At 48.6% G+C, this 25142-nt stretch overlaps 1 protein-coding gene across 1 annotated transcript in view; it reads right to left on the bottom strand.

The window, feature by feature from the left end:
* LRRC75A (leucine rich repeat containing 75A) overlaps positions 1-25142 on the bottom strand; it is a 59190-nt gene that overhangs the window by 2296 nt on the left and 31752 nt on the right. Inside the window, exon 4 of the mRNA XM_415798.7 lies at positions 17138-17250. Within this exon, the coding sequence (XP_415798.3) occupies positions 17138-17250 (113 nt within the window). The remainder of the gene's footprint in view (positions 1-17137; positions 17251-25142) is intronic.

The following is a 25142-nucleotide window of genomic DNA, read 5'->3' as shown; positions in this document are numbered from 1 at the left end:
TGGGAAGGAAAGGAGAGAGGTGTTCATGTGGGGGATGTCGTCTCGAGTGTGATTACGTGGTGGGACAACCAGCACGGGTTTGTGAAAGGCAGGTCCTGTGTGACCCCTTCTACAACTGGGTGACTGCATGGTGGATGAAGGAAAGGCTTTTGATGTAACCTACCTGGGCTTTAGCAAAGCCTTTGACACTGCCTCCCATAGCACTCTCCTGGGGAAGCTGGCAGCTCAGGGCTTAGGCGGGTGTGCTCTGGGAGATGAGCACCATGGCCAAACCCTTAGATAAATAAATGAGTGCTCCCAATGGCCTTACAGAGGCTCATTAGCCTGAGTCCGACTGGAGCTTCACAGGTCAATTTATCTCCCAGAGTGAATCAGAGAGCACATCTACGATCAGGACCTGTCAGAGGGAGTTGGCATTGAGGGTTTTTTTTGCTGATGAATTATTCTGACTGAGTTAGGAGGAGGGAAGAGCCCATTGCACGCTAATTGCTGCTCATTGCTAATTGCTCGTCCATTGTGGTGTGCAGATAAAGGCTTTGCTCCGTGCAAGGATGTTAGGGAAGGGACAGGGAGCACAGAAAGTCATTTGTGCTCAGGGAATACCCCAGAGGAAAGAACTAAGTTTATTTTTCATTCCTGGCTCCCTGATCCCTTTACAGGCTCACACAGAGCCATGTGAGTTTTCTGCTCTAATAGAAAGGCACCTGCCTGTTGTGCTGGAAGCAAAAGGACTGAATTTCACCTAAATGAGGCTATGAAATGTGAAGGGCTCCTTTAGGAAATCATTTCTCTCCTCTCTTCATGGCCCAGAAACTTCTCAGCTGCTGTGTGTGTGAGTGGAGGGACCAGGAGGTGCATCGCAGGCATCCAGGGAGCACAGCGAGTCTTCCCAGGAAACACATGGATGGCACCAATCCAAATGGCAGCTGCACAGATTAATTTCCCAGCCTCACAACACAGGACTGTGCAGCAGCCAGCTGATCCTTTTTTCATTTAGCCATCATTAAGATGAGTGTTTGACTAATCCTGGGTACTTGGGGAAGTGACCATCCACCAGGATCTTGGACTGACACCAGCTCCTGCAAGCTAGAAATAAGAAAAGCAAGGACTTGGTGCTGACATAATGTTATTTATTTCCACCAGGAGGGTCTTCCCAAAGCCCTGCTGCTCTTCAGGCTGGAGTCAAGCCATCAGGCCCTGTCCTTCTCTTGCCATGGCAGGGTGGGACTGGGTGAGTTTTAAGGTCTCTACCAACCCAACTGCTCTGTGACCTCAATGGAAGCCATGGGACATTTGAGGAATGGCAGGAAGCTGGAACCATCACCTGCATCCATCTATCGCAAGATGATAGCATGAGAAAGGTTCTTGTCTGTCAGCAGCAGGTAAGGTGCAATCTGTAATGGGAGTCTTGAGAACAGAAACTGGGAGGAAAGGGATATTATCCTGCATGGTTAGCTAGGATACAGAGTGATGGATGAGCCAAGAGCTGCTCAAGAGAAGCCAACACAGCTGGGGCAGAGGGAATGCCATCCTCTGCATGTGGCATCAGGAGCAAGGAAACCAGGGAGCCAACACGTGCTAAGGTTTGTGCATTATATATTTAATGTGTGGTTTTGCTTCTCCAGCTTATGTCTTACTGGCTTTAGTTGACATAAGGTGAAGCCTCAGTATGCAGCTCTGCTTTTGCTGGGTCCTACAGAGTAGGATTTTGGGGTTAAAACCCAATATCCCTATGTGGGTTAAGCCAGTGAAAACCGTAAGCACAGCTGGTTGCAATTCCCTGCATTGCTTCAGGCATCCTGGCTGTGATCTGAGGAGCACAGCCCAACCTGATGGATGAGCCACCCTTGTGCTGTGGGCTAAGGGGGCTGTGCTTCCCCACAAACAGAAGCCCCAGCCTGTAAGCACCCTCAGCGGGCTCTGAGGTTTGCTCATAGGCAGGCAAGACTGACTGGAAACAGGCCTTCTCCTTTAGCAAATCTTGGATCATTAAGTGTGAGCACGTGTCTCACGGTACAACCCGTTGGGGTGAGGGCACAGTGGGGATTGGGGATGGGGAGGGGAAATGACTAACGAGAGCTGCTCTCACCACTCATCATTATCTGTGTGTTTCAGCTGCCAGTTTGCCCCGGGGAAAATTATTCACTGAGTGGCCAGATGATTTTTATAAGTTTCATGTATTTTTAAAAATTATGATTAATTTTGATGCGGGAGTGCCATTAGCATGCTCCCATCTGGGCTCCTTATCTTCCAAATGAGCATGCATCTGCTACACCCCGCTATGATGCTTTACAATGAAGCATCTGAGAGAGGGGTGTGCCTCGGGCAAACAGCTCACCCAGCCTCAGGACCAAAGGAAATGCTGGTCAATGAATTGGTGCCAATCCCTCCACCTGCAGTGCTGGTCCCGTGCTGCTCTGCCATAGGGATGTGCTTGAAATCTCTGCTGGCACTTGTTTATTTCTGGGTGGGCGACAGTGGGAATCAAATGGCTGAAATACTACATTTATTGTTTGAAAAATAATAATTGCATTCCTGTACTGGCAGATGCTTAAGCTGATAAAAGCCAAAGCGCTCTCATCTTGCAGCCTGGGAGCTCAAAGCTGGGTATACCAGGAGCTCCTATTGACTGCAGCGTGTAAAGTCCCTGTGGATAAGAGAGAACCACTTAAAAGCACGGCAAAAAGAACGTGCAAGCATTGAGCTTTGCTTTATCCATCGTAGAGCAATGCTGCCTGCCTTGGTGCGACCTTGTCCCATTGCTGCATGCATACAACCCCTGCCACAGCATAGGAGGGAATTTCTCCCTAGGGATCTCTTTCCCTTGAGAGGGGTTTGGATCCACCAAACAGAGGAGAGAGGAAATCCCTGCAGCCCATTTTGGGGCAGCCCTGCACTGAGATTGCTAGCTGCCTTGTATCTGCCTACGTTCCCCTTGTCCCTTGGGAAATGAGCAAACCAAGCACAAACATCATTAATAAGAATAGCTCTGGAGGCTGTGAACTGTCTCAGGGCAATGAGGGGGGCGTGATGGTAACAAACAGCTGCCAAAACTTCTATCCCTGCCATAAAGTTTGCCACGGAATGACCCCAAATCTCTACAGGAAGATCTCAGCATTACGCAAATCCCTGTGAGTTACAGTGGGGGATCACTTACACCCACTCGGTTTCATCCTCTCGCTTTATGGGGATATTCCATAGGGGAAGACACAGCTTTCTTCCCAGTTAGAAACCGTATATGGGGGGGTTTGACCCCTATGACGATAGGGTTGGGCATAAAACCATGCCCCTAAAGCCCCGATAATGGTTTGGCAGGATGTGTTGCCCCACGCAAAGCAGGATGCTGGTTTGTACTGAAAAAAAAGCTTTCTCTGGCAGCTGGTTTGTGTGCAGCACTGGATCGGCTCACAGAACGCTCCCATGGACAAGAATGTTGATGTTTAGATCAAAGGGAATTAGAAGAAAGGGCTTTCCTCACCATTTAAATTCATGACATTTCCCTAAGGCACTGTACAGCCAGGGGCGCGCGACGCCAGCTTGTCTCGTAATAAAGTGTAATTGGAGGACTGAACCGCTTCCTTGGAGGGCAAAGGAACCAAGGAACAAGAAGGGGCGGCCCCAGAGAGTGAAGAACTGCAGTAAGAAATGATGTCACCAGTGAGAAAACTTCCTACAGAAATGCCAGCAAAAATAACTGAACGTAAGATGACGCCAGCCTTGAAAACATGCCTCATATTGCGGGCATTTACCTTTTTCAACCTCTCCTCTTCATACTAAGTTGTTAAAACACCCAAAGCTACAACAGTACCTCACTACACAAATACCTGCGCATGGGTTGGGAACCTATGGCCCCCGGGTGGATGCTTCAGGATTTACAGAGTAAGTGTTGTTATCCATGCGAAGATTCAAGGTTTGTTGGCATGGGAAAAATGCCAGCATTGTACATTCACAACATCAGGAGTTGGACTCGATGATCCTTAGGGGTATCCAGTTTGGGATGTTCTATGATTCTATGAGCTTGCTTTTTTTTTTTTGGGGGGGGGGGGGGGGGGGGGGGAAGAAGTCGTCTTCTTACAAAATGAGATGTGTCCTAAAGTACTGATGGTATCAAAGGTGAGTTTAGAATGTCTTTTTCAAAGTTCTTGCTCTTTAACTGATGCGAGTCAAACACTGGATTAGGCCATAGAAACATAGAATCATTGGGGTTGAAAAGTCCACTACAATCATCAAGTCCAACCCCAGCCCACCTCACCATGGCCACTGACCACAGGGCCACATCTCCATGGTTCTTCACATCTCCAGGGATGGTGACCACCGCTCCCTGGGCAGCTGTGCCACTGCATCACCTCTCCTTGGAGAAGAAATTGTTCCCAATATCCAACTTGCATATTTTAGAATTAAGAAAAGTATTCTGAATGCAGAGGGAAGGAATACAAACACATGCAGCAAATGGGTGCGCTCTGCTGGTAATAATGTTGACCAAAGGGTTAAGTTCCCCAGCCAGGACAGAAGCAAGAAAAAATATTTAGCTTAAATGAGGCACATAAATAGGAAAGTGATTGAGGTGTATTATAAGTAAAACAGAGAAGGTGAGGGTGGAGAAAGGGCATGAAAGGAAGAAGCATCCTCCATCAGCATTCCTCAACTCCTTGCTGTGATGGTTCAGCAGTTGGGTTTGTGCCTTACTTTACTGCCATGGAAAGGGTTAGGGATTATGAATGGTGCAGTCTGATGTCTGGCTTTCACAGCCTTTGCAAATGAATGGCCTGGAAAGATTTCTCTCCTGTCCTTAGAGAGATTTGGGGTAAAGAGGATTTTAAAATATATAAAGATAAAAACACGTAACCTTAAAACTCCTTTAGAGCTTACCAATAAACACTTACGGAATTCCTAAGTCTTTACAGCTAAGAGGGAAAGTACCAGTGGGGATTAATTCGTTTGGTCTCTTCGTGCTCAATGAATGTTTTGCTGAGGTTTGCAGTTTTCACACCATAATGTGCCGACAATCCCTACAGTCAATATCCTTCCCCTGTTATTGGGATTACGGATCAGCCTTCAGCTGAGCACTGTGAGATGTGGGGAGGGGTAGGGCACAACACCCAGCCTGCAGCTCTTCAGCTGTGGGCTTTACTCCTCATTTGACTCCTGACGTGTGACATCAAAATGACTTTTCTTTTCCCTTTATAAAGCAGTTCTGGCTGCTGGGAACCATCTGTAGGAAAGACATCACATGGCAGCCCTAAATTCTATTGCAATGGCAGCACTGAGGACTGAACACCAGGTTATTTCTCTGCTCTGGCTCTACCTTTTTTTAAGCATCTCTGTAGGAGCACAGCTGGAGGGGATCCTGCAGTTTTCTCCCAGATTTCCTCCTGCAGGCAGTAGGATGCCCAGCTCTGCATGCAGCACACCTCCCCTGCGTGCCTGAGAGCAGGGCTGCTCCAGGAATAGCTTTTTGTTTTCCTTTCCAAATCCCACTGAATTTTCCTTGGCTCCTCACCAAGCTATGCAGGCCTGTTCCTCTCCTATCGCAGGCTCAAAGCTCACTAAATGCATGGGATAGTTGATGGAAAGAGTTGTTACTGGCCACCCAAGGGCATCCCTTGCACCCAGAAGAGCTGACAGGGGTCTCAGTGAGTTAATGGATGAGCTGTTGGCATCATAGAATATTTTGAGTTGGAGGGGACCCATAAAGATCATCAGAAGAACCCAGATCAATGAATCCTTCCCATCACAGTGAGATAAGTTGAGAATCTCTGGTTTACATTTGGTTACTGAAGATGGACGTTGCCCTGTGCCTATATAATGTCTCTGGGGATATACTACATTCTGAAAGCTCGTGACAGAAATAACGAGAAAAAGTCATTCTCATCCATAGATGAGCACTGACCCCCTTTCCATCAGCTCCTGCATCACTGGATGGAGAGCCATCCACTAGAGAGCAGTGTCACGCAGCCCACAGTGCCTACAAGCCACACGTCACATTTACAGCTGGCTCTAAATGCACCTAAGCATCCTAACAGCCAAAATAACATGCGTGTGGAGGAAAGAACCTGATATTTGGAGTGCAGTGTCTCTTTAGGGAGGAACAGCATTCAGATGAAGAGAACAAAAGAAGCAAAGAGTCTTAGTTTGGGGCTTACATCTCCCCCCATGCCTCCAATTCCAGGAGCCCAAGGAAAACCCATCCGAGTCCACCTCCCAGGGCTCACACCCAGCATGTTGGGAAGCAACTGCATTTGGGGGAATCTTTGGTGACCTACAGGCACTGATAGGGGTACATAGCAGCAGCCCCCAGCACAGGTGGGTGGGTTAAACCAAGCTAAAGGTCTGGGATGGGCCAAAATTGGATGGTTGGACTCGGTGGTCTTAATGACTCCGACCTTAATGATTCTACGCAAAGAGCACCCATTACTTCCCATGGCTGTGCCATCAGAAAACCACTCTTCTCTGTGCTGAGATCACTGCTGTGCCTGTGGCACCGCATCACCCTGATATTTAAGCAAAAGAACCCAATTAAACCTCTAGAAGCAACGAGACTCTCAGAAAACAAAGTGCTGTTAGCCGAAGAAGCAACTTGATAAATATCTCCAGCAGGGATAATTAAGCAGAAGAACAGTCTTCATTTGCACGTTGCACAGCCAGCTCCTCGTCATGGTCCGGAGCTGAGGTTGGATCTGAGTGGAAAGCAATCATTCTCTATGCAAAAAAACACCATTTATGTGTTACACAAAGAGGGATTTTTCCCAACTTGTTTTTAATTTCCTGCCAAACAAAGTTCTAAAAATAAGCCTTTGGCATCCATCAGAACACTTCGCTGTAATTATGGCCCTATTTAACTTCTCGCAGAAAAATGTAAATATTTCACTGTTGGAGTACTCCTATTTCCCCTCCCTCATTCTCCCCAAAATGAAATGTATTTATAGCCTTCCTCCTATGCTACGTTTTGCACTCAACAAACCTGCATTTTCCTATAGAGAAAACGTGCTGGAGTATTTCCAACCAACCCTGCTCCGGCGTAATAAGAAACTGCAGCTGACGCCCCATTAATAACAGGCATTTGTAGGAAAGGTAATTTGCACCAGTGCCAACAGAAAGCCAATCAAGGAGTTGGAAAAAAAAAAACCAACATGTTGGGTTTGTTGCTTCTGTAAATGACCTCCTGGAGGAGAATTTGACCAGAATTTGAATTTGTTCAAGTTTGCATTAAACGATAGGAATACTTTCTTTAAATTCTAGCATGGAAGAATTAAAACAAAGCTGAAAAGTCTCCCGGAAAGGGAATTTTACAATTGGGTGTATTAACTAAAAAAAAAAAAAACCCAAATCCTGATTGGATTTACATGAGCAGTTCCACAGAACAGAGAAGGGAGGCCAATGCGACCAGAGAATAAGACCTCTGAATTGGGTTTTAGACCTCGGTGTCCAAAGGGAAGAGGCCACAGGAAGAGAAATCATTAGTAAATTGCTCATAAAAGCACACTATTTGCTGCCAGAGTTTTAAAAGCAGTTCCCAAATGGTGAGTTGAAAGGAAGAGAGAAGGAAAATGAAAGGAATAGGGAGGGTGAGAGAAAGGCAGGGGCTGGGATGGCTGGGATGGATGGATGGGATAGCAGAAGTGGATGATCCACGTGTGGATGGAAAGGGCTGGTGCTGATTATCATCTTCTGTTCCTGCCTGGGAAAGGTTCCACAAAAGCACACAGAAAATAACACATACAAAACTAAACAGGATTTCACTGGAGGTTGGATGTTCACCCTTTGTGGAGCTTATTTGTCCTTCCTGCTCCTTAACATGAGTTACATTCCAGCAGCACGAGGGGAAGGCAAACAGGGTTGATGTTTGGGGCTGCGGAGGGAGAGGAGCTTCAGCTCTGCTCCTCCAGCTCCGTTTTCTCACCAGAAACCAGCTCAAGGAATCCAAAAAAATCCCCTCTCCCAACTGCTCTTCCTGCAATTAGGGAGCGATCAGCTGCTCAAGTGTATGCCTGGGGTTTCACTTTCCCTAAACTGTTTATTTTATTGGAGCACAGATCACATTTGGAAGAGTTCAAGCAGTCAGGGGTCCCCCATTGCCTCTACTGTGCTGATGAGAGCCAGAGCACAAGCAGCAGCCTGGCTCCCAGGGCTCTGCTCCTTGCTGGGGCTGATGCCTTTGATTTTATTTTATTTTTTTATTTTTTTTTACAATAAGGGTAATGAAGCACTGGAGATTGCCCAGAAAGGTGGTGGATCCCCACCCATGGTCAGGCTGGAGGGGCTCTGAGCACTGATGGAGCTGTGGGTGTCCCTGTGCGTTGCTAGGAGTGGGACCACGTGGCCTTTGGGTTCCCTTCCAACTCAAACCATTCCAACCACTAAGGTTGGTAAAGAGCTCCAAGACCATCTAGCCCAACCACCCACCCACACCACCATGCCCACAGAATAGAGTTATGGAACCATTCAGGTAGGAAAGGAGCTGTGAGCACTGGGACCTCCATGGTGAGAAAGGCTCCATCACAAGAGTAACTTGCGGCCAAACAAAGAGGAGGTGGGCAAATAGAGGAAACCAAGGTGAATGCTCTTCACCCAGCCTTTGCCCTTGCTATTTTCCTTTTAACAGACCCTTTCCACGAGTTTGGGGTGCAGCCACTGCCACTTCTGGGGCCGTAAAGCCAAATGGAAGGAAACAGGCAATGAGGAGCATATTTAACCAAGCCCAAAGAAAATACACTCTTCCAGCAGAGCTTCATTTCTTTTGGCAGACCACTGCCCCACTAATGGTGGGGATTTCAGCCCTTCATCTCCCTTAAGGAGATGAAAATAGAGCTAATATCAGTGGGGATGTGGGCTGCCAAGAATTCCTTTCGGCTGGGCACAGCAGAGGTAACACGATATGCTGTTCCATGCAGCAAAGCTCCCACAGCCCCTCCTGGGCTGCACATTGTGCTGGACAAGCAGGAAAACCACAAAAACTTTCACCAGTTTTCCCTCCCTGCCTGTTCAACATCCTTGCTCTTCTGACACAAGACAGGCTCTGCTATCAGCTGTATCAAACTTAGAAAGCTTTAGGAACAACAAACACAACCATGAGCAGACTGCCCTCTCCCATTCAGCTTCCCATCTGCAAACATTTTGCCCTTTCTTTCTGTTTTCTGTACCCTTTGGGGATGACATTTCAGCTCTGAGCCAGCTGTTGGAGCGATGCTGGAGAGATCAGCACAAATCTTCCCAAGGTAACTTGCCTATATTGAGCGAACAAGAGTATATATAGTCTATTTTCAAGCCTTCAGGATGATGAGCTGCTTTATAACACCCAGCGTCCCAAATGACCAGAAAGCTGATGAAAGCAGGGGCTGCTCAGCAATGCATTGGCACGATATGCAAAAGCCAAACCAGGCAGTTTGGCACCGAGGTGCTGGCAGCCCCTTCCTGGGATGCAGAAGCCCCATCTGCACTGGGTTGAGCGCTGCCAGGATGGATGCTTGGCCACCCCAGATGGGCACATGGCATAAGGGGCTTTTTTTTCCCCCCCATTTTTCTACTTACTGGCACATTCAGACAGGGAACACACCACGTTTCATTACAAAGCACTTGACTTGAAGGAGACAGGTCCCACGTGTGTATGGGTCACTGCGGGGTGAGCTGGGACCTCACCACAACGCTTTCATCACTCCCAGCATTTGCATTCCTATTTTAAAAGCATTATTCTCATACAAATCGGGCAGCAGCAAACCCGAAAAGCTGAGCAGAAGCACAGCCCCGAGCCCAGAGCTCATGTGATGCATGAGCTCACCCAGCACCTTCATTTACTAACAGCGCACAATGTGAAAGGGCTTTAAAACACCAACCCAATGCTCTATCAAAGCTTTGCTATAAAGCTTGATCCTTTTAATTGGGGAACATAGCCAGGGGCTGCCCGGGAGCTGGCTGATTGGGCACTTCTTGCAATGGAAAGGAATAGGGCAGCAGCTGCTTGGGACAAGGCACCCCATCACGGGGTGCTTGGAGGGCTTCCAAGGAGGGGAGGAAGTGTGTGGGGGGAGTTAATTATCTCAGCAGCCAGTTCCTCATTTAATAACAATTCCTTCTAGTTGCTTTCCTGAGTTTTGAGGGTGGATTCAGACAACGTACTGAAAGCAAATCTAATTTCCACTCCCTCCAGACACAGAGGAAGTGGAGGAGTAATTATTAAATAACAAAAAAATAAAAAAAATTAAAAAAAAAAAATCACACTTTTAATAGTCAAAGCCTTTTCTAATCAGGCACGGAACCAGAAAACACATTTGGGGAGCAGGGGACATCAGTGGGGCTCTGCTGGTCCTCCTCCCTCCTCACCCACCCAGGAGGAAAAAGCAAAGGACCAGAGCACAGCTCCGGCTCCCTTCGAGCCAATTATCACCTACAGATGTTCCCTCCAAGGGGAGGAAAGCCCTGGTGCTGTAAATCACTTCCTTCCACCTTCACTGCCAGGAAAGATTTCTTCTCCTTCAGGACGTTTCCTACCACTTCTGGCTGTCAGTTCATTTGTTCAAGCCGGGAAGAGCGAAGGCAATTCAAGCATTTGTCAAAATCAGTATTTGATGGTGGAAAAAAAATAAACGGTGCCCCACCGTTTGGGTTAATTGTTTTAAATTCTGGAGCATCCCAGTAGGCTTGCATAGGGCAACACACGGGGAGAGGGCTCAGCTTACAGTGATTGAATGGAAACCACAGAGCCCCTTCCAACACTACATCTTGCACGCACCCGGATGGCGTTTCAATATGCATGCATAATTTACTGTTTAGCTCCAACAGGCTTGAAAATGAGGTCTGTGTGGCAGTGGGAGCAGCCCCAGCAAGCCACGATGTGTTGCTGCAGGGCTGCGTGGGTGAGGGGAACACGAAGCAGAAATTGGAATCAATGGAAATCCTCATTGCTATGCATGGAATAATGACCATGCGTTTGTATGCGCCATGCTCTGCAAATGAGAGATCCTGAATGCTGCGTAGGGGAGCACTCAAATGCAGGGAGATGCTGACCCAAGGGCATTAAGCCCCGCTGCAGGGCAGGGCTCTGGCTGCCCTGTGCAATGGGACACATGGACACAAATCCCAGCCAAAATCAGAGCTGGCTGTCACCTTCTTGCACAACATCCCTACCAGGAGCTACTCAGGCAGCAGAAAGCCCTCTGAAGAGGCACTTGCTGTCCGTAAGCAAAGGGGTGCTGTCCATAGCAGTGGCTGAGGCAAATTCCCTATTTCCAAGTCAACTGATACCAATTCAAATTAGTGCCCAGCTTAGAGTAAATGTCTGTGGGTTGGATGGATGCTGGACAGACCTCACATGGCACACAGCCTCTTCCTCCAGCTGCCATGCTTGAGTGCTGCATTGCCATGCTTGCCCACGTGGTTCTTCCCCCAGATTTGGCTGAAAGTATGCAAATTCACATCCATCTCACACCAATACCCACTGGCATTCCCACTTTCTGAGGTCTTGAAAGAGTACCAGGGCAGCCACAGTACTTTCTGATAGACACTGTGCTTCTTGCCCATGGCCAGGAGAGCTCTGCAAGCAGAAACTCATCAGCTTCCAAAAGGCATTTTTGGATGCGCAGTGTTAGGATTTGGCCTGTTCAACCACTGCTCCATCTGCCCCAAATCCCATCAGTCCAAATATCTTGAAGCTGCAAAGCCCCAACACATCCACACTATGAACACCAACAGCACAGGAGCTGGGATGAACCTTTCTTTGGACCCCCCAACGCAATTCCAATGCATGGGTTTGGCATGCAGAAGGGCACAGCATCCCTTGCCCACACTGGGGCTCATGCTTTGTCCCAGCAGACTGCAACAATAAAGGCAACACCACACCCTTCAGAGCTGTGCTAGGCTGTGAGCAACCTGCTGGGCTGCAACAAACAACTTGGAGCAGCTGGCCTCTGCCAGATGATAGAAACTTATGAGCATCTGGGAAATTAAAGCAGAACTTCCATCTCTGTTGCACAAAATGGGCCCCAGGATGAGCACTGCTGGCTGGGAAAGCTGAGGGCAGCGACCCCGAGCAGTCCCTCCCACCAGATGCTGCTGCAGAAATATTCATTTCCACCCTACAGTTGCATATCTGGTGGCCAGATAACTCCCAGTGGGAACAAATGTTGGAGTGGGTGGTTTGCCACCTGCTGATCCTCTCCACTGGGATCTTACTGGGGTGTGCTGACACCCCAAGAATCATAGACTCATAGAATCATTCAGGTTGGAAGAGACCTCTCAGATCCCCAAGTTCAACCCTACCCCACCGTGCCCGCTGACCACATCCTTCAGTGCCACATCCCCACAGTTCTTAACACCTCCAGAACTTCCTTCTGTTTGTTTCTAGTTTGCAGCTTGCTCACGTCAAAGCTTTGCTGCAACAACACCACAACTCGACCCCTCTGGTTGGGTCCAGTGTCCTTCTGCAGTGTACTACGGAAGGGGAGGGAGGCAGGCAGGTTGATCTGGTCTATCTACACCTTGCAGAAATCAAGAGCCACAAGTAAAACTTGTAAAACAGGTGAATTCTGCCTTCTTTTACAATTATGAAAATGTTCTTTGTTTCAAAGAGATCATTAAAAAGTCCTTTAAGTGTTCCTAGTCTGCTGCCTACCGCAGGTGTCTGCCCATCAGACACCCAACAGGTCTAAAAGAACACGTTTAGTGCTGTTTTTCAGCAGAACTTCAAAATGCCATGGGAGCTGAAGAGCAGAAAGGTCACGGAGGTGGGAAAGATTAAAAGAAAAATCCTGCAAATGCCAGCTGGCTTTTCCTCCTCCTTCCCTACGGGGCAGGCATGGCAATGGCTGAGCCATGCAGCTCTGCTGCTGCTTTCTCTGAAGGAACTGTGGCTCATCACCATTCCTCGATGCTGCTGCTCTTACAGCCAGGGCAAGGAGTGATGAGAGGGGTTGTGAATAGGGCTGAGCAGAGTGCTTTGAGCTGAGAGCTTTGCCTGAGAGCAGCACTCTAGGAGAAAAGCTGAGTGAGCCGTGGTGATGCATTAGGCAGGATGCTGGGCACACCCAACGCTCAGCATGCAGTCACTTGGGCAGACCAAGCACCCAGGGGGACCCTGCATGCCCTCCCCTTGTATCCCACAGCCATCACTCCCATCCATGTCACACCAGGTATTCCCATCACATGAAGCCATCCTGCTGTCCCTAGATCACCCCATCTGCAAAACCCAGGAGACATCATAACACGAGGTGAGACCCATTTGGTTTTCCTTTGCTGTCTTGGCCAGGCTTGAGAGCCAAGGCACAGCAACACACAGATTAAATCCCATTTCCTACACTCTTGGTACAACCAATGGCAAAAATATGGTATGATGAGGTCAGAGACAGACTCTCCTGTGCTTTTAGGGCAATTAGCAGGAAAAAAAAAAACAACATAGTAAATAAGTGCAGTATTTCTAATGCTCCAGGATGCACATGAGGATGAGCTTCACTCTGCCCCAGCTCCTATTACAGTATCACGCACAGCAGCCAGCACTCAGCTTCTGCCTGGAAACGAATTGCTTCTGCCTGCAGACAGCCTTGGAAATCACCTGCACCGACTGCAAAGCAATCTGCAGCACAGCCCAGCAGCAAAGCACTGCGCCACCTCCCAGCATGGGTTTGCTCCGTGCGTTGGACCACACAGTCCCCACTCCACCTCTTCCCACTGATGGGTGGGGGTTCTGAAGGGACCATTTGTTGCAGGAGCTTTAAACTTCTGCCATCACTCACCTACAGACTCCCAGCACTGCTGAGGATTTGCATCCACACACACACTGTTTACAAAAGGAAGGGCGCATGAATAATGTGCCAGGCTTCCCCTTGTCAGAATTCACTCTTTCCCCCCCTCCCCTTAAATCTTACTTTGCTTCACAAGGGCTTTGTACAGAAACATGAGCAGACACTGCAGCAACTATGAGCAATGGGCAGCCAGCATTCCTCCAGAACAGAAATGTTTTGTGCTCTCAATGAAATCAGGAGTGGGATGTGAAGAGACCTCTAAGATCATCCAAGTCCAACCATCCACCCATCCCCCCAGAGCAGAAACCAGATTAAGGTCAGTAAAGATCTCCAAGATCATCTAGTCCAGCCATCCACCCATATCACCGTGCCCATGGAATAGAGTTATGGCACCATTAAGGTTGGAAAGGAGCTGTGTGCACCGGGACCTCTATGGTGAGAAAGGCTCCATCACAAGAGTAACTCACAACCAAGCAAAGAGGAGGTGGGCAGATAGAAGAAGCTAAGGTGAATGCTCTTCACCCACTGTTTCCTACCAATAATTAAAAGCTGCTTAACCCCCATGAGAAGACCACTGGGTCAAAATACACTTCTAACAAAGCCAACATCAGCAGACCTTCTTTCACTTCTCTCCCCTTCCTTTGGGCAGGTTGAAGAGGGCTATAAAAAAGGAAGACAGACTTTCAAGCAGGGTCTTTTGGATAGTGGACACAGCAGTGATGGGCTGATGGCTGGACTGGATGATCTCTGGTCTTTTCCAGGCTTTATGAGTCAATGGTAGGGCAAAAGGAAATGGCTCCAAACTAAAAGAAGGCAGACTTAGATTGGATATAAGAGTAAGTTCCTTGCTATTAGGGTAGCAAAGCACTGGCACAGGCTTCCCAGAGAGGTGGAGAATCCCCATCCCTGGAGACACCCAAGGTCAGGCTGGAGGGACTCCAAGCAACTGATGGAGCTGTGGCTGTCCCTGTTCATAGAAGGGAGGGGGACCAGATGGCCTTTAGGGGGTCTCTTCCAACTGAAATGATTCTATGGTTTGTCCTCAGTGTGTATGTGTAGAAGCTCTTCTCTAAAGGCATGATGTATCCTGACCCACTCAGTTGGAAATATTGCTTGAGCACTGCCTGGAAAAAAAAGAGATAAAATGCAATCCTTCCTGCAAAGGTTCAGTTAAAGTATTTCTGATGGTAAAACATGTAGGACACTTTTCCCAGGCATCTCAATGAGAAGAGTCACCTGGCACTGAAATGGTGCTGAATTCTCCCAAGGAAGAAACTGACTGTTGTTACAGCAAAAAAGAAGGAATTTTCTGACCCTAAAGAAAAATTCCCAAGCAGCTTTGACACTGAAGCTCAACAGGAAGCATTCCTCCTCAGTGAAATGCATTTTACTGGCGTGTTCCCACATCTCCTGTAAAACCCTGGGAAACAAAGCACAGAGGGGTGGTACAGCTGGAGGGGTCATTTGGTTTGAGAAGAGCTAGATGGGACAGGTTGGGCACGTGGGCTGTAAATGGGAGCTCTGCCTCATGCAGGCAAAATACCTCCAAGCACAGCAATGATAGCAGGGTAGCCAAGTCCCAGGCTGCAGCAAGGGAGGATAAGCCCAAATGCAGCAGCAACAGATGCAGAAACAAAGGAAGAAAATCTGCTTACCTTTGGAAGGCCTCAGGTACACAAGGATCTCCAACAAGAGATACCCTTGCTACCACTGCCAGCCCTTAAATGAGGTCTGGGAAGGGGTGGATCCTGGCTCCAGCCCTTCCAGTCACTCAGGTGAATTGCTTGCACCTGAGCTCCCTTGGGTTGGCCCTGCCTTCCACCTGGTGCTCAATCACTGCTTCAGGCCATGACTTAGCGTGTCCTCTAGAGCGGGCATGGTGGGGTGGGGATCTTAGAGGTCTCTTCCAAACCGAATGATTCCATAATTCAATGAAATGTGTAGCAACAGCTATGAAATACCTGCTTGCTGCATTCACTCCATTCACACCAACACCCACACAGGGACAGAAAACGCCAGCCAGTGTCATGCACTTCTATGATTATACACATCCCCCATCTCAGAGATTTACATCCCACCCAAGTTAAATTTCCTAACTTGTCCCATGAGAAAAACGATGGATATTGAGCCACAAAACTTGCAGAACTGAAGAAAGTCATCACTGCAACAAACCACGAGCCAGAATGTGCGAGATGGGCACTGGAGGAGAGCAATGGTGTTCTGCACCAGGGGGGGATGTTCCCTGGGGCCTGGGCAGTCCCTTAGCCAAACCCAACAGCTGTTGCAATGACATCACAGACCAGCACTAACAAGAATATTCCTGGAGTGAACCAGGAGCAATGTCATTTTTTTTCACTGAATGACATTATAGCATAAGGCATAACGAAGCTGGAATGCGTTCTAGCATTGACTGGCACTACTCGTTGGGCAGAGATGAAAGGATACTCTGTTTAAACTGGAATTCAGCCCAACAAGTCAGAGTCGTGACACAATAAAGGGGCTTTAGGACCGAAATGGAGAGATGTGGGCAGGAACCACACAAGGGGGGCGGCTGCAGCTTAGGGCTGCTGACAATTGGATTTAGAGAAGCAGCGTGGGCATTACAGCCAGCTGCTAATTACATTGCAGAGCAGGAGAGGAGTGTTGTAGGGTTGTGGATGGCCAATAGGCACATGCAATAAAAAGTGAATAAAAAAGCATTTGAAAATCCCTTAAGCATCTGACAGCAAAGCTGAGTCCAGCCAAGGCTGGGGACAGGATGCCCTTGGAGGCCACACAGGGCACCTGCAAAGACAGCAGGGTGCAAGGGATGCCGAGCCAGGTCTCTGGGAGACGTGGTCCTAATCCTATTTGTCCCCCAGTCCTTTATTCCCTGAGTCTGCTTTTCCTCCCCTCTTCTCTTTTCAGACTGAGCCTTTTCATGGGATCAGTCTCTTGCTATGGCTACAGACAGCATCTGCTGTGCCGGGAACCAAAACTCTCTTGGGATCATAAGCAAACACTCAGAAATCCTAACCCTGCCAGATTGCAGTTTCTTTTGCATTTCTCACTTTTCTCACTTCCTTCAGAAATTACGTATGTAATGCATCACCTCACTGAAAGCAAAGTGACCTTTCCATCCCCACCAACCTCTTTCAGACATTTTAGGTTCCATGCACCAGGATGTCATTGGCCAAGATGCTTTGCTGAGGACCAGGGCACTGGTACATTTATTCCCCATTTATTCCCAAGGCTGGGCACCACTGGGTTGATTTCCAATGCAAACAAGGATGCAATGGGGAAAGGAAAGTGGAAAATGAGAAAATGCCTCTGGTTGAATGTGAAGGAACTTGATTACCCAATAATGCACGGGGGAAAGGGGCAGGGATGGAATGGAGATCCATGGGTGGCTTTGAGAGCCAACTCACCAGGACTGTGGCTTCCTTTTCATGATGCCTTGACGTCTCCACTGTGAGTGGGGGCTGAGGTGGTAGGTGAGCTGTCGGCAGAGCTTCTCCATGGCCCCAATGTTGTCTCCCTCCTGCAAAGACAATGGGAAGACAATAGGTGAGGTGGCTGCACCATGACCATCCTTTCAATGGGATGCTCTAGCCATGTCACGAGGGACCATGCTAAAACTGCAAGGAAGGAGGACAAAATAACCCCAAACAATGATTACTAGGACGCTGCAAGGACTGAGTGTTCACCAAGAGAAAGCACACGCATGGACATTGTTTGGGGATGGGATTCTTCTGCAAATCCATCTTGAAACACAGATGAAGGCTGCAAGCAGCAGCTGGCTGCCCTGCTGGGAATCACAGTCATGGAATCATTAAGGTTGGAAAGACCAGTAAGATCATCCAGTCTGACCTTCAATTCATGGCTGTGATTGCTCTAGACCACGTTCCCCAGCATCGCATCCTCACTTTTCTTGAAGACAACCAGGGATGGTGACCCTGCCACCCCCCCAGGCAGCCTGTGCCAATATCTCACATGTCAAGACTCATACAGAAGGAACTGCCCATCACGTATCCATTGCCACTAAAACCATTTTGCAGAAGAACATGGGGAGATTTGGAGAGCTGGTAGAAACCTCAGGAAGAGAGCTCATCAGAAACTCCCCAGATATCTATTTGATAGGAAAAAGAGCTTCAAGGTAAGCAGTGATTTTGATGGGATCTTCTCAAAGATGCAAACGGATAGCATGAAAATGAGAATGGATTGACTCAAAAAAAAACCTAACATCTCTGAATTTGGTCTTAGGAATTTGGTCTCAGCTCACCACTGCTCTTTATTCATGCTGATTGCTCAAGGTCTTGCCCTGTGACATGGGTGCTGCTGGAGATGCCATGTGTCACCCATCAGGATGCCCAATTATCACTGCCTTCCCATCCCCTCCTTCAGCCTGGCTGGGAGCCATGTGCTTTGCAGTGTGATTTACGCAATGAGTTCTCCCACCTCACCTTGCAGTCAGCGGAGCACGACAGGCTCCATAAAGACATTATAAATGTTAAATTAACCAAGGAGCAATCTGAATTTTGATTAATCACATCTGGGTGTGCAGGGAAACAATTCCATCACGTTCTTCTCAAGTGAAAAAAAAAAAACAAACCCAAACAAACAGAGGGCACATCTGCAGGAGTAGAAATATCAGCATAGGGCTGCAACCCCTATTTTTCATCACCATATTTAACATCACGCTTAACTTTAAAGAAAGGGTTTAATCCCATAGATTCTTATTTTGGCAGATGTCACTGCTCAGCACTGGGAAGAACAAACAGCCCAACCCAGGGGCTGCTCTCTTGGTCGGACCCAAAGCCACCAGGACCCAACGCCATCAGCAGCACGTGGGACAGCATTACTATGGGGCTGGGCCCTGAAACCCATCTACAAAAGTCACCCCGTGCTTCCCCAACTCGGGCTTCCCAAAAGCTGCTTGCCAAAGCAGTGACACAGTTGAAGTTGTGCCAAAATCAGAGCTGGACGCTCACGCTGCAGTTTAAACAAAGTGTTTTTCCCTGTTTATTATCCAGGTCTATCAGGAAATAATCAAAGCTGGCGCACGCCCCGGTGGGACTGAGCCCAGAAGTCTGTTTGGAAACTGATGCAGCTGAAAGAATCAGTGCAGCTCACTTGTGTGGAGGAGGTAGAACCTCCCTTCCCTCCGAATGGGGAGTGCTGGGCAGGGGAGCTTTGTGTACCCACAGCAATCCCTAACTCTTTCCCTGCTCAGCCCAGCATAGGTCTGGGTTTTTGTGGTCGGAAGGCGTGAAAAATCCCAACCTTCAGGAACTGAAAGGCACAACACACGCTTTTCAGTGTGGGAGGTGTGATGCTGAGTGAGGGATAAGGGGAAAGCGGAGGTTCGGCCCCTCACTGGGCCCCTCTCCCCTCCTCCAGCCCTTGGAGGAGGAGATTCATGAGGCTGCAATCCCTTAACCAAATGCAGCTGGGGCAGCCACGGCCATGCTGCCCTCCTGGCGTTGTGATGGGAAGCAAAGGGGTGACACCATGGGAAAACAAACATCAGTGAGCTGAGATTTGTTCTTGCTGGGGCTCAACGGTGGCCAGATCCCTGTATAGAATAACCCAAACTGGAAGGGACCCACAGGGATGATCGAATCCTTGCTGGGTGGCAGGGCCAGAGTGTGTTTGGGATCATGGGCACAGGGACCCAGTCCTGCTGGCACCCCTGTGATGGGACCACACCGCCATCGGCACATTGGGGTGAGGGTAGTCCCAAAAATGGCTCAGTGAGAAGAGAGATGGGGTTGGGTAATAACCAGGTGTGAGTTTGAGCTGGGAGGGAGAGCAGTGTCATGGGCTTGGATGGGAAAGGATGCACAAGGCTGAAACTGTCAGGGGTTCGACAGATATCTGCCCACCTCCCTCCTGGTAGTGCCTTGCAATAAAGACACCATAGCAGACAGTTTGCTTTCATTAAGAGCCCAATCATCCACTCCTCCCCCAGCAGCAGAGCCTGGGGGGCAGCCCCCCGTTAAATGGGTCAGCGGTAATGACCGGAGAGCTGCAACAAAGCCCTCCTGCTGCAGCACAGCGGGGTGCCGGCCCAAATTAGAACAATTAGCCATGTCCCACGACAGGTTTTCACTGGCATTATTACACAATCCCATGTTGCTGTCACTCCCAATCAATCTCCGAGCAAGAAAAGGTGCTGCACTGCAGATCTTAATGCATGACAAGTTCCAAATTGGCCCTCCAAACCAGGATTTGGGCTTAATTAAGCTCTGCCCGTGCACAACCCACTGTTACCACTGCCCAGGAAGCCACGCTCATCCTGGGAGCACATCCCTACACATGGGATATTTGGTGCACAGATCCCCAGCCATGATGTTTTCTTCCCATATGGGTCAGTGGATGTTGACCCTTACAACCTGACCTATTTCATACCCCTAAACAAGGGAGGAGCTGACAGATCTCCCCCCCTTTGTTCCTTGCTTTATTTGTCTTGGGTGATTAGCTAGGATTGTTCTTCCTTTCCTTCGGGTTATTCCTAATAATCCAAATAGTTTGGATTATTATGGGGGGAAAAAAGCAGTCAAGAGAAAAAATCATACAACAGTAAACAGAGCTATTACTCAGTAGCACAGAGACATAAAACAGCGAGAGATGCTCTAGAAAGCACTGAGACGGATCATCCTAAATGGTTTTTGGCACACATCAGAGCAGTTCTTACAAATCAGCAGGCAGCCAAGAAGAGCAAACCCCCAGCAAACCACGCCAGGACTGGGAAGGAATGGCAACAAAACAAAGCTGCTCCCACCTCGTTTACCTGCAAACATGAAATGTAAAACCCCGAGCCAAGGAAGGCAGGCTTTTCTTTGCGAAACACCAATGAAACAAAAGTGATTCAGCCACTGTTTATAGAGATGAGCAAAGGAAGGGAAAGGTTTCAGCACTTGGGTCCCTCCCTCAATGCCTCAGCAGTGTTTGGAGGGGTGAAGCCAGAATCGTGATGCATTCAGTGGGACTTTATTTCCTTTACCATTTGGATGGCTGCAGCAAGATCCTGGCATTCAAAGTGGCCTTGACTGGCTGCTGGGCTTGCCACCTACCTCCCTTCCTGTGACACCCATGAATGACCCTGCCCCAAAGGATGTGCTTCCCAAAGGGCTTTCCCCACACCACAACAGCATCCTGCTTTGATGAAGCCAGCACTGCTGAGTTTAAGATGCCTCCCCTTTCGACGTAGCCAAACGGAACTGCAGTCATCTAATGGGTTTTGAAGTCATCTAATGGGTTTCTGGTTTTCTTTTTTTCCCTGCCTGTTGAAGCACAGGGCTGAATCGCAGCCTGTTGTTGCTTTGAGGCCCAGAAGGGCTTTTCTCCAGCAGTCAGACAAGTCCTCTCGTCCTGCCTAACCTCCCATAGGCACACAGCCCTGGGGGGGCCCATTTCTTGTGACCCCAACAAAACTGGGACCAGCATCATCCTACGGCTTCTGTGGGGGAAGAATGCAGCCCTGGATTAATTTGCTTTATGAAATGGCCAAGAAAGGAGCAGCTGGAAGAAAATGAAGGTCTCCTGTGTGAGAAGATTTGCTTTTTTGCAGGAAAAAGTGCATTTCTTTTGACATGGGAAATTCAGGTTTGGGATTGCTGGCCCCTCTCAGTGTGGCTCCAGCAGCCATTTTCATCCCAAGCTCCTCTTACATCCCCTCCCATCATCCACAGAGCAGGAGGGGCCTCCAAAAGTCATCAAAAAGTCAGGAAAAATAAACCAGCTCCAAATTTCCCGCTGCAGAAGGGCACTCAGTGGTGGAGCCAGCTCTGTGGGGTGCAGGATTTGGGCCACGGACCTGGGAACAGCGGGAGAAACCCCATCAAAGCCTCATCCACCACTGGTTCCCCTTCTGGGAGCCAACCCCTTGCTCCTGTTCTGCAGCTTTGTATTTTACAGTGAACACTGCTGACTTCCCAGGAACACAGCAGAGCTTACAGATGAGCAGAGCATCCGGTAAGATGCTACATCTTATCTCAAGTCATCTAACATAGGGATGTTTTTGTACACAGCTATCTGAGATGTCAGGAAGGGGTTTGTGGGAAATTCTACCGAGAGTAATTGAAAGTTGCACAGAAATAGAGACCCACGTGAATAGGAGTTGCACAGAAATGCAATGCAAAACCAGCAAGCAGAGCTCCAGATGCTGTCTGGATGTTGGATGAGGACAACTCCCTTCCTTCTGGTTTACTCTAATGGAGGGAGAGCATCCCAAGGGAGCACTGGGCGCTCACCTGTGGTTATCAGGAGGTGCTGAAGACCATCTCAATTAAATCTTGGCCCAAATTGGGGCCTGGTGATGCTGCAGCAGTAGCAGAGCACTGAGAGAATAAATTTGCAGAAACAAAGACAAGAAGTAGAAACCAATTTTGCAACCCTAATGCCGCCATAAGAAGCGCTCAGCACCTGCCTTGACAAAAGGCTGAAGTACAACACGATGGATTGGGTGTTGACATACTGAAATGAAAAGCAAGGTACAATAGGGCTTATCAAAAGGACCAGAAGTACATGATGAATGGGATTGCGTTGACTCAGGAAGTTATTTAAGAGAATTCAAGAGTAATATTACACATGGACTTTGGAGAAGCAATTAAAGAAGGCAATAAAACTCAAGGTGAAGGATGGCCCTGAGGGGAGCATGTGAAATAAAGGGAAATTGCAGAAAGGAATATAACAATCTTGTTCAAGATGTACTGGAGGGCACCCAGCTCAGCTCCTGCTGCAGAGGATAAATGAGCAGCCATCAAAACAAGGCGGGGAACAGCTGGGGACCAGCACCGAGCACTGAGCTTGGGATTCAGCTCCATGTTAGAAACCACTGCAGTATTATCATAGAATGGGTAGGGTCAGAAGGGACCTTGAAGATCATTTAGTTCCAACCCCCTAGAATGAGAGTATGAGAAGGGGAGATCAATTCCCCACTGCACTGGCACCAAATAACCCGGAGTGTCAGGCAGCGACTTGCTGGACTTTGCCCAGAAATCACAGTCCCTGCTATCCAAGAGCAATCACTGAACTTCCCTCTGGCAGCCTTTCTATCTGCATCAGTTTGCCTCTTTGCATTTCCTTCATTCCCTTTCCCCCAGCAGGGGCAGAGGCAGCGGTGTGACCCCTGTGAGGAGTGAACCCTGGGGAAGGACATGAGTACCCACTGGGTGCTCTCGCTCCATCAGCACGCCAGTCCCATGGCTTCTCACCCACCGCAAATCCACAAATTCAACAAAGAAAGTGAAATGTGGGGCTGTGGATGTCCCACCCCTGGAGGTGTTCAAGACCAGCTCGGATGGAGCCCTGGACAACCTGGTTTAGTACCAGATCTGGAGGATGGTGGCCCTGCCTGTGGCAAGGGGTTGGAATTTGATGATCCTTGGGGTCCCTTCCAACCCAGGCCATTCTATGATTCTATGAAAGAGATTTTTCTGCATGGCTCACTCCTTTGGCCTTCCATCCCCAGCTCCCCATATTCCTCAAACACTGGGGAACTGCCCCTGCGATGGAATCAAACAACCTTTTAGAGCATTTTTCATCAGTTTGGATGAATACTGAGCTGGGTTTTTCTTGCGACTCCAATGTGCCCGTGGCAAATTCCTTAGCAGCATGCCATCAACACTCTGAGATCGTCAGCAAATCCTCCTTATTAAACCATCCATTTCTGCAAACCCCCGCTGCCAGCAGACCGTTTGCTCACTTAATATTCACATTTGTAGGAGTGAGACTCAACCAGATATTAAAACATCCATCCATGTGCCCGAGGCACCCAGGACAGAACCCACGAGCAGCCATAAAAAATCCCAACACGTGCTCCAGGTACACCAACACCACTCCCACGAGGAGCCGGGCAATCAATAAGCTTCCTTCCTACGTGGTAAATTATGCTCTGATTAAAAGCTAAATGAGCTGAACTCCAATGTCAATTACCATCAGAAAACATCAATAAAACACGTTGTTATAGTTTAATGAGCTACCTGGCTCTCCGTCCATCGTTTCCCTCAGGGCTTTATCTGCAGAGGCTGCAGGTGGGGTGTGCAGGATGGGAACAGCCCAGTTCTATGTTGGTGGCCTCATCCACGTGGCAGCAGCCGTGGGCAAAGCTCCTCTGCCAGGGGTGAGGTGTGAGGGGACACCTCCTGGAACGTGGCACAAAGCCCCACACACCCACAGGACTGCAAACACTCCTTCAAATTATCAAGCAGCACATGGTATTATTCACAAGATAACCCATGAGTGTGCCAGCCCTACTGAAACAAGCTCAGCAAATGCCTTCTTCCACCATTCATCCTCCTTTGTCACATGTTTTCCAGTCAATATTCCACACGTGAGATTCTCTGGGAGCAAGGGGCAGGACCAGAAAAAATCTGTTTGACCCAAGCTGGGTTTATGGCATGGATTGCATATGTTCACCTTTTTGACCTGCTTCCCAGGTGACATTTTTTGGAGGGGAGCAATGCATTCAGTGAGAAACCAGGGACTTGGCTCAGATACAGGGTGGCTGAGCCCCAAATAAGACAAATTGCTGAGTCCCAACCCACCAGACAGATATTAGAGCTTTCCCCAGGAGATTTCACCAACACCAACCAGGATCTCATGGCGTTTTGTTGCCCACCATGAAAGGAGATCACCAAGACACAAGACAAGAAGAGCCCAACCATGGGCTTCAATCACGCCCATCAATGAGCATCAGCGGGAGAGCCAAAAGGGGGCACACAGCAGAGGCAGCCTGGGTCTATCATCTGCTGGTGGGGTTTTCTCTAGAGGAGAAGTAGTTGGGAAGAAAAACAATGAGTTGGAGAAGAAAAGATGGGACAGCATCACAAAATGTCCTCTGCTCTGGGTTCCTTTCCTTAATCACCAGCTCTTGGCCCAGATCACGCACCAAAGCCCCTTCACAGCACCTGGCATTTTGGAGCTCTGCAAGATCCATCCCTGAGCTGACAAAATCCACCCTGTGGCATTTGGGAGGGTTTGCAGACGCTGGTGCAGCTGTTAGGAAAGGTCAACTTATTGTTATGGGAACTGAGCCAGCATCAAGATTTTGGGTTGAAGCAAAGCAAAGCAGAGAAAAAGATAAAAAATTGATAAGAATGACCTTGCCATACTGCATGGGACCAAGAGCAGGGGGGAACAAACATTTAAAATGTATTACTTCTATTGTTTTTTAATGCAAACCTCATCTAGCTGTTTCAATAACACAAATGTGCTCATCCAGCCTCCTACACCCAGAATGGTGCTGCGGCACTTCAAGACCGTGGAATCACAGATTCCCCATTCATTGCCCCCACATGGTATCGTTTAGGTAGTGGGGATGTGAAAGGCTCCTTTGTCTCTCCACGCTGCAGTAAGAGCTGCACGTGCTGCCGGGCCTTCGCCCAGCCCCACAAGTGAATCAGAGCTTTGAAATCCAGGGGAATTCTT

The sequence above is a fragment of the Gallus gallus genome, chromosome 19 (genome assembly GCF_016699485.2).
Source record: "Gallus gallus isolate bGalGal1 chromosome 19, bGalGal1.mat.broiler.GRCg7b, whole genome shotgun sequence".
Classification (NCBI taxonomy): Eukaryota; Metazoa; Chordata; class Aves; order Galliformes; family Phasianidae; genus Gallus; species Gallus gallus.
This window is presented reverse-complemented; position numbering and strand designations above follow the sequence as displayed.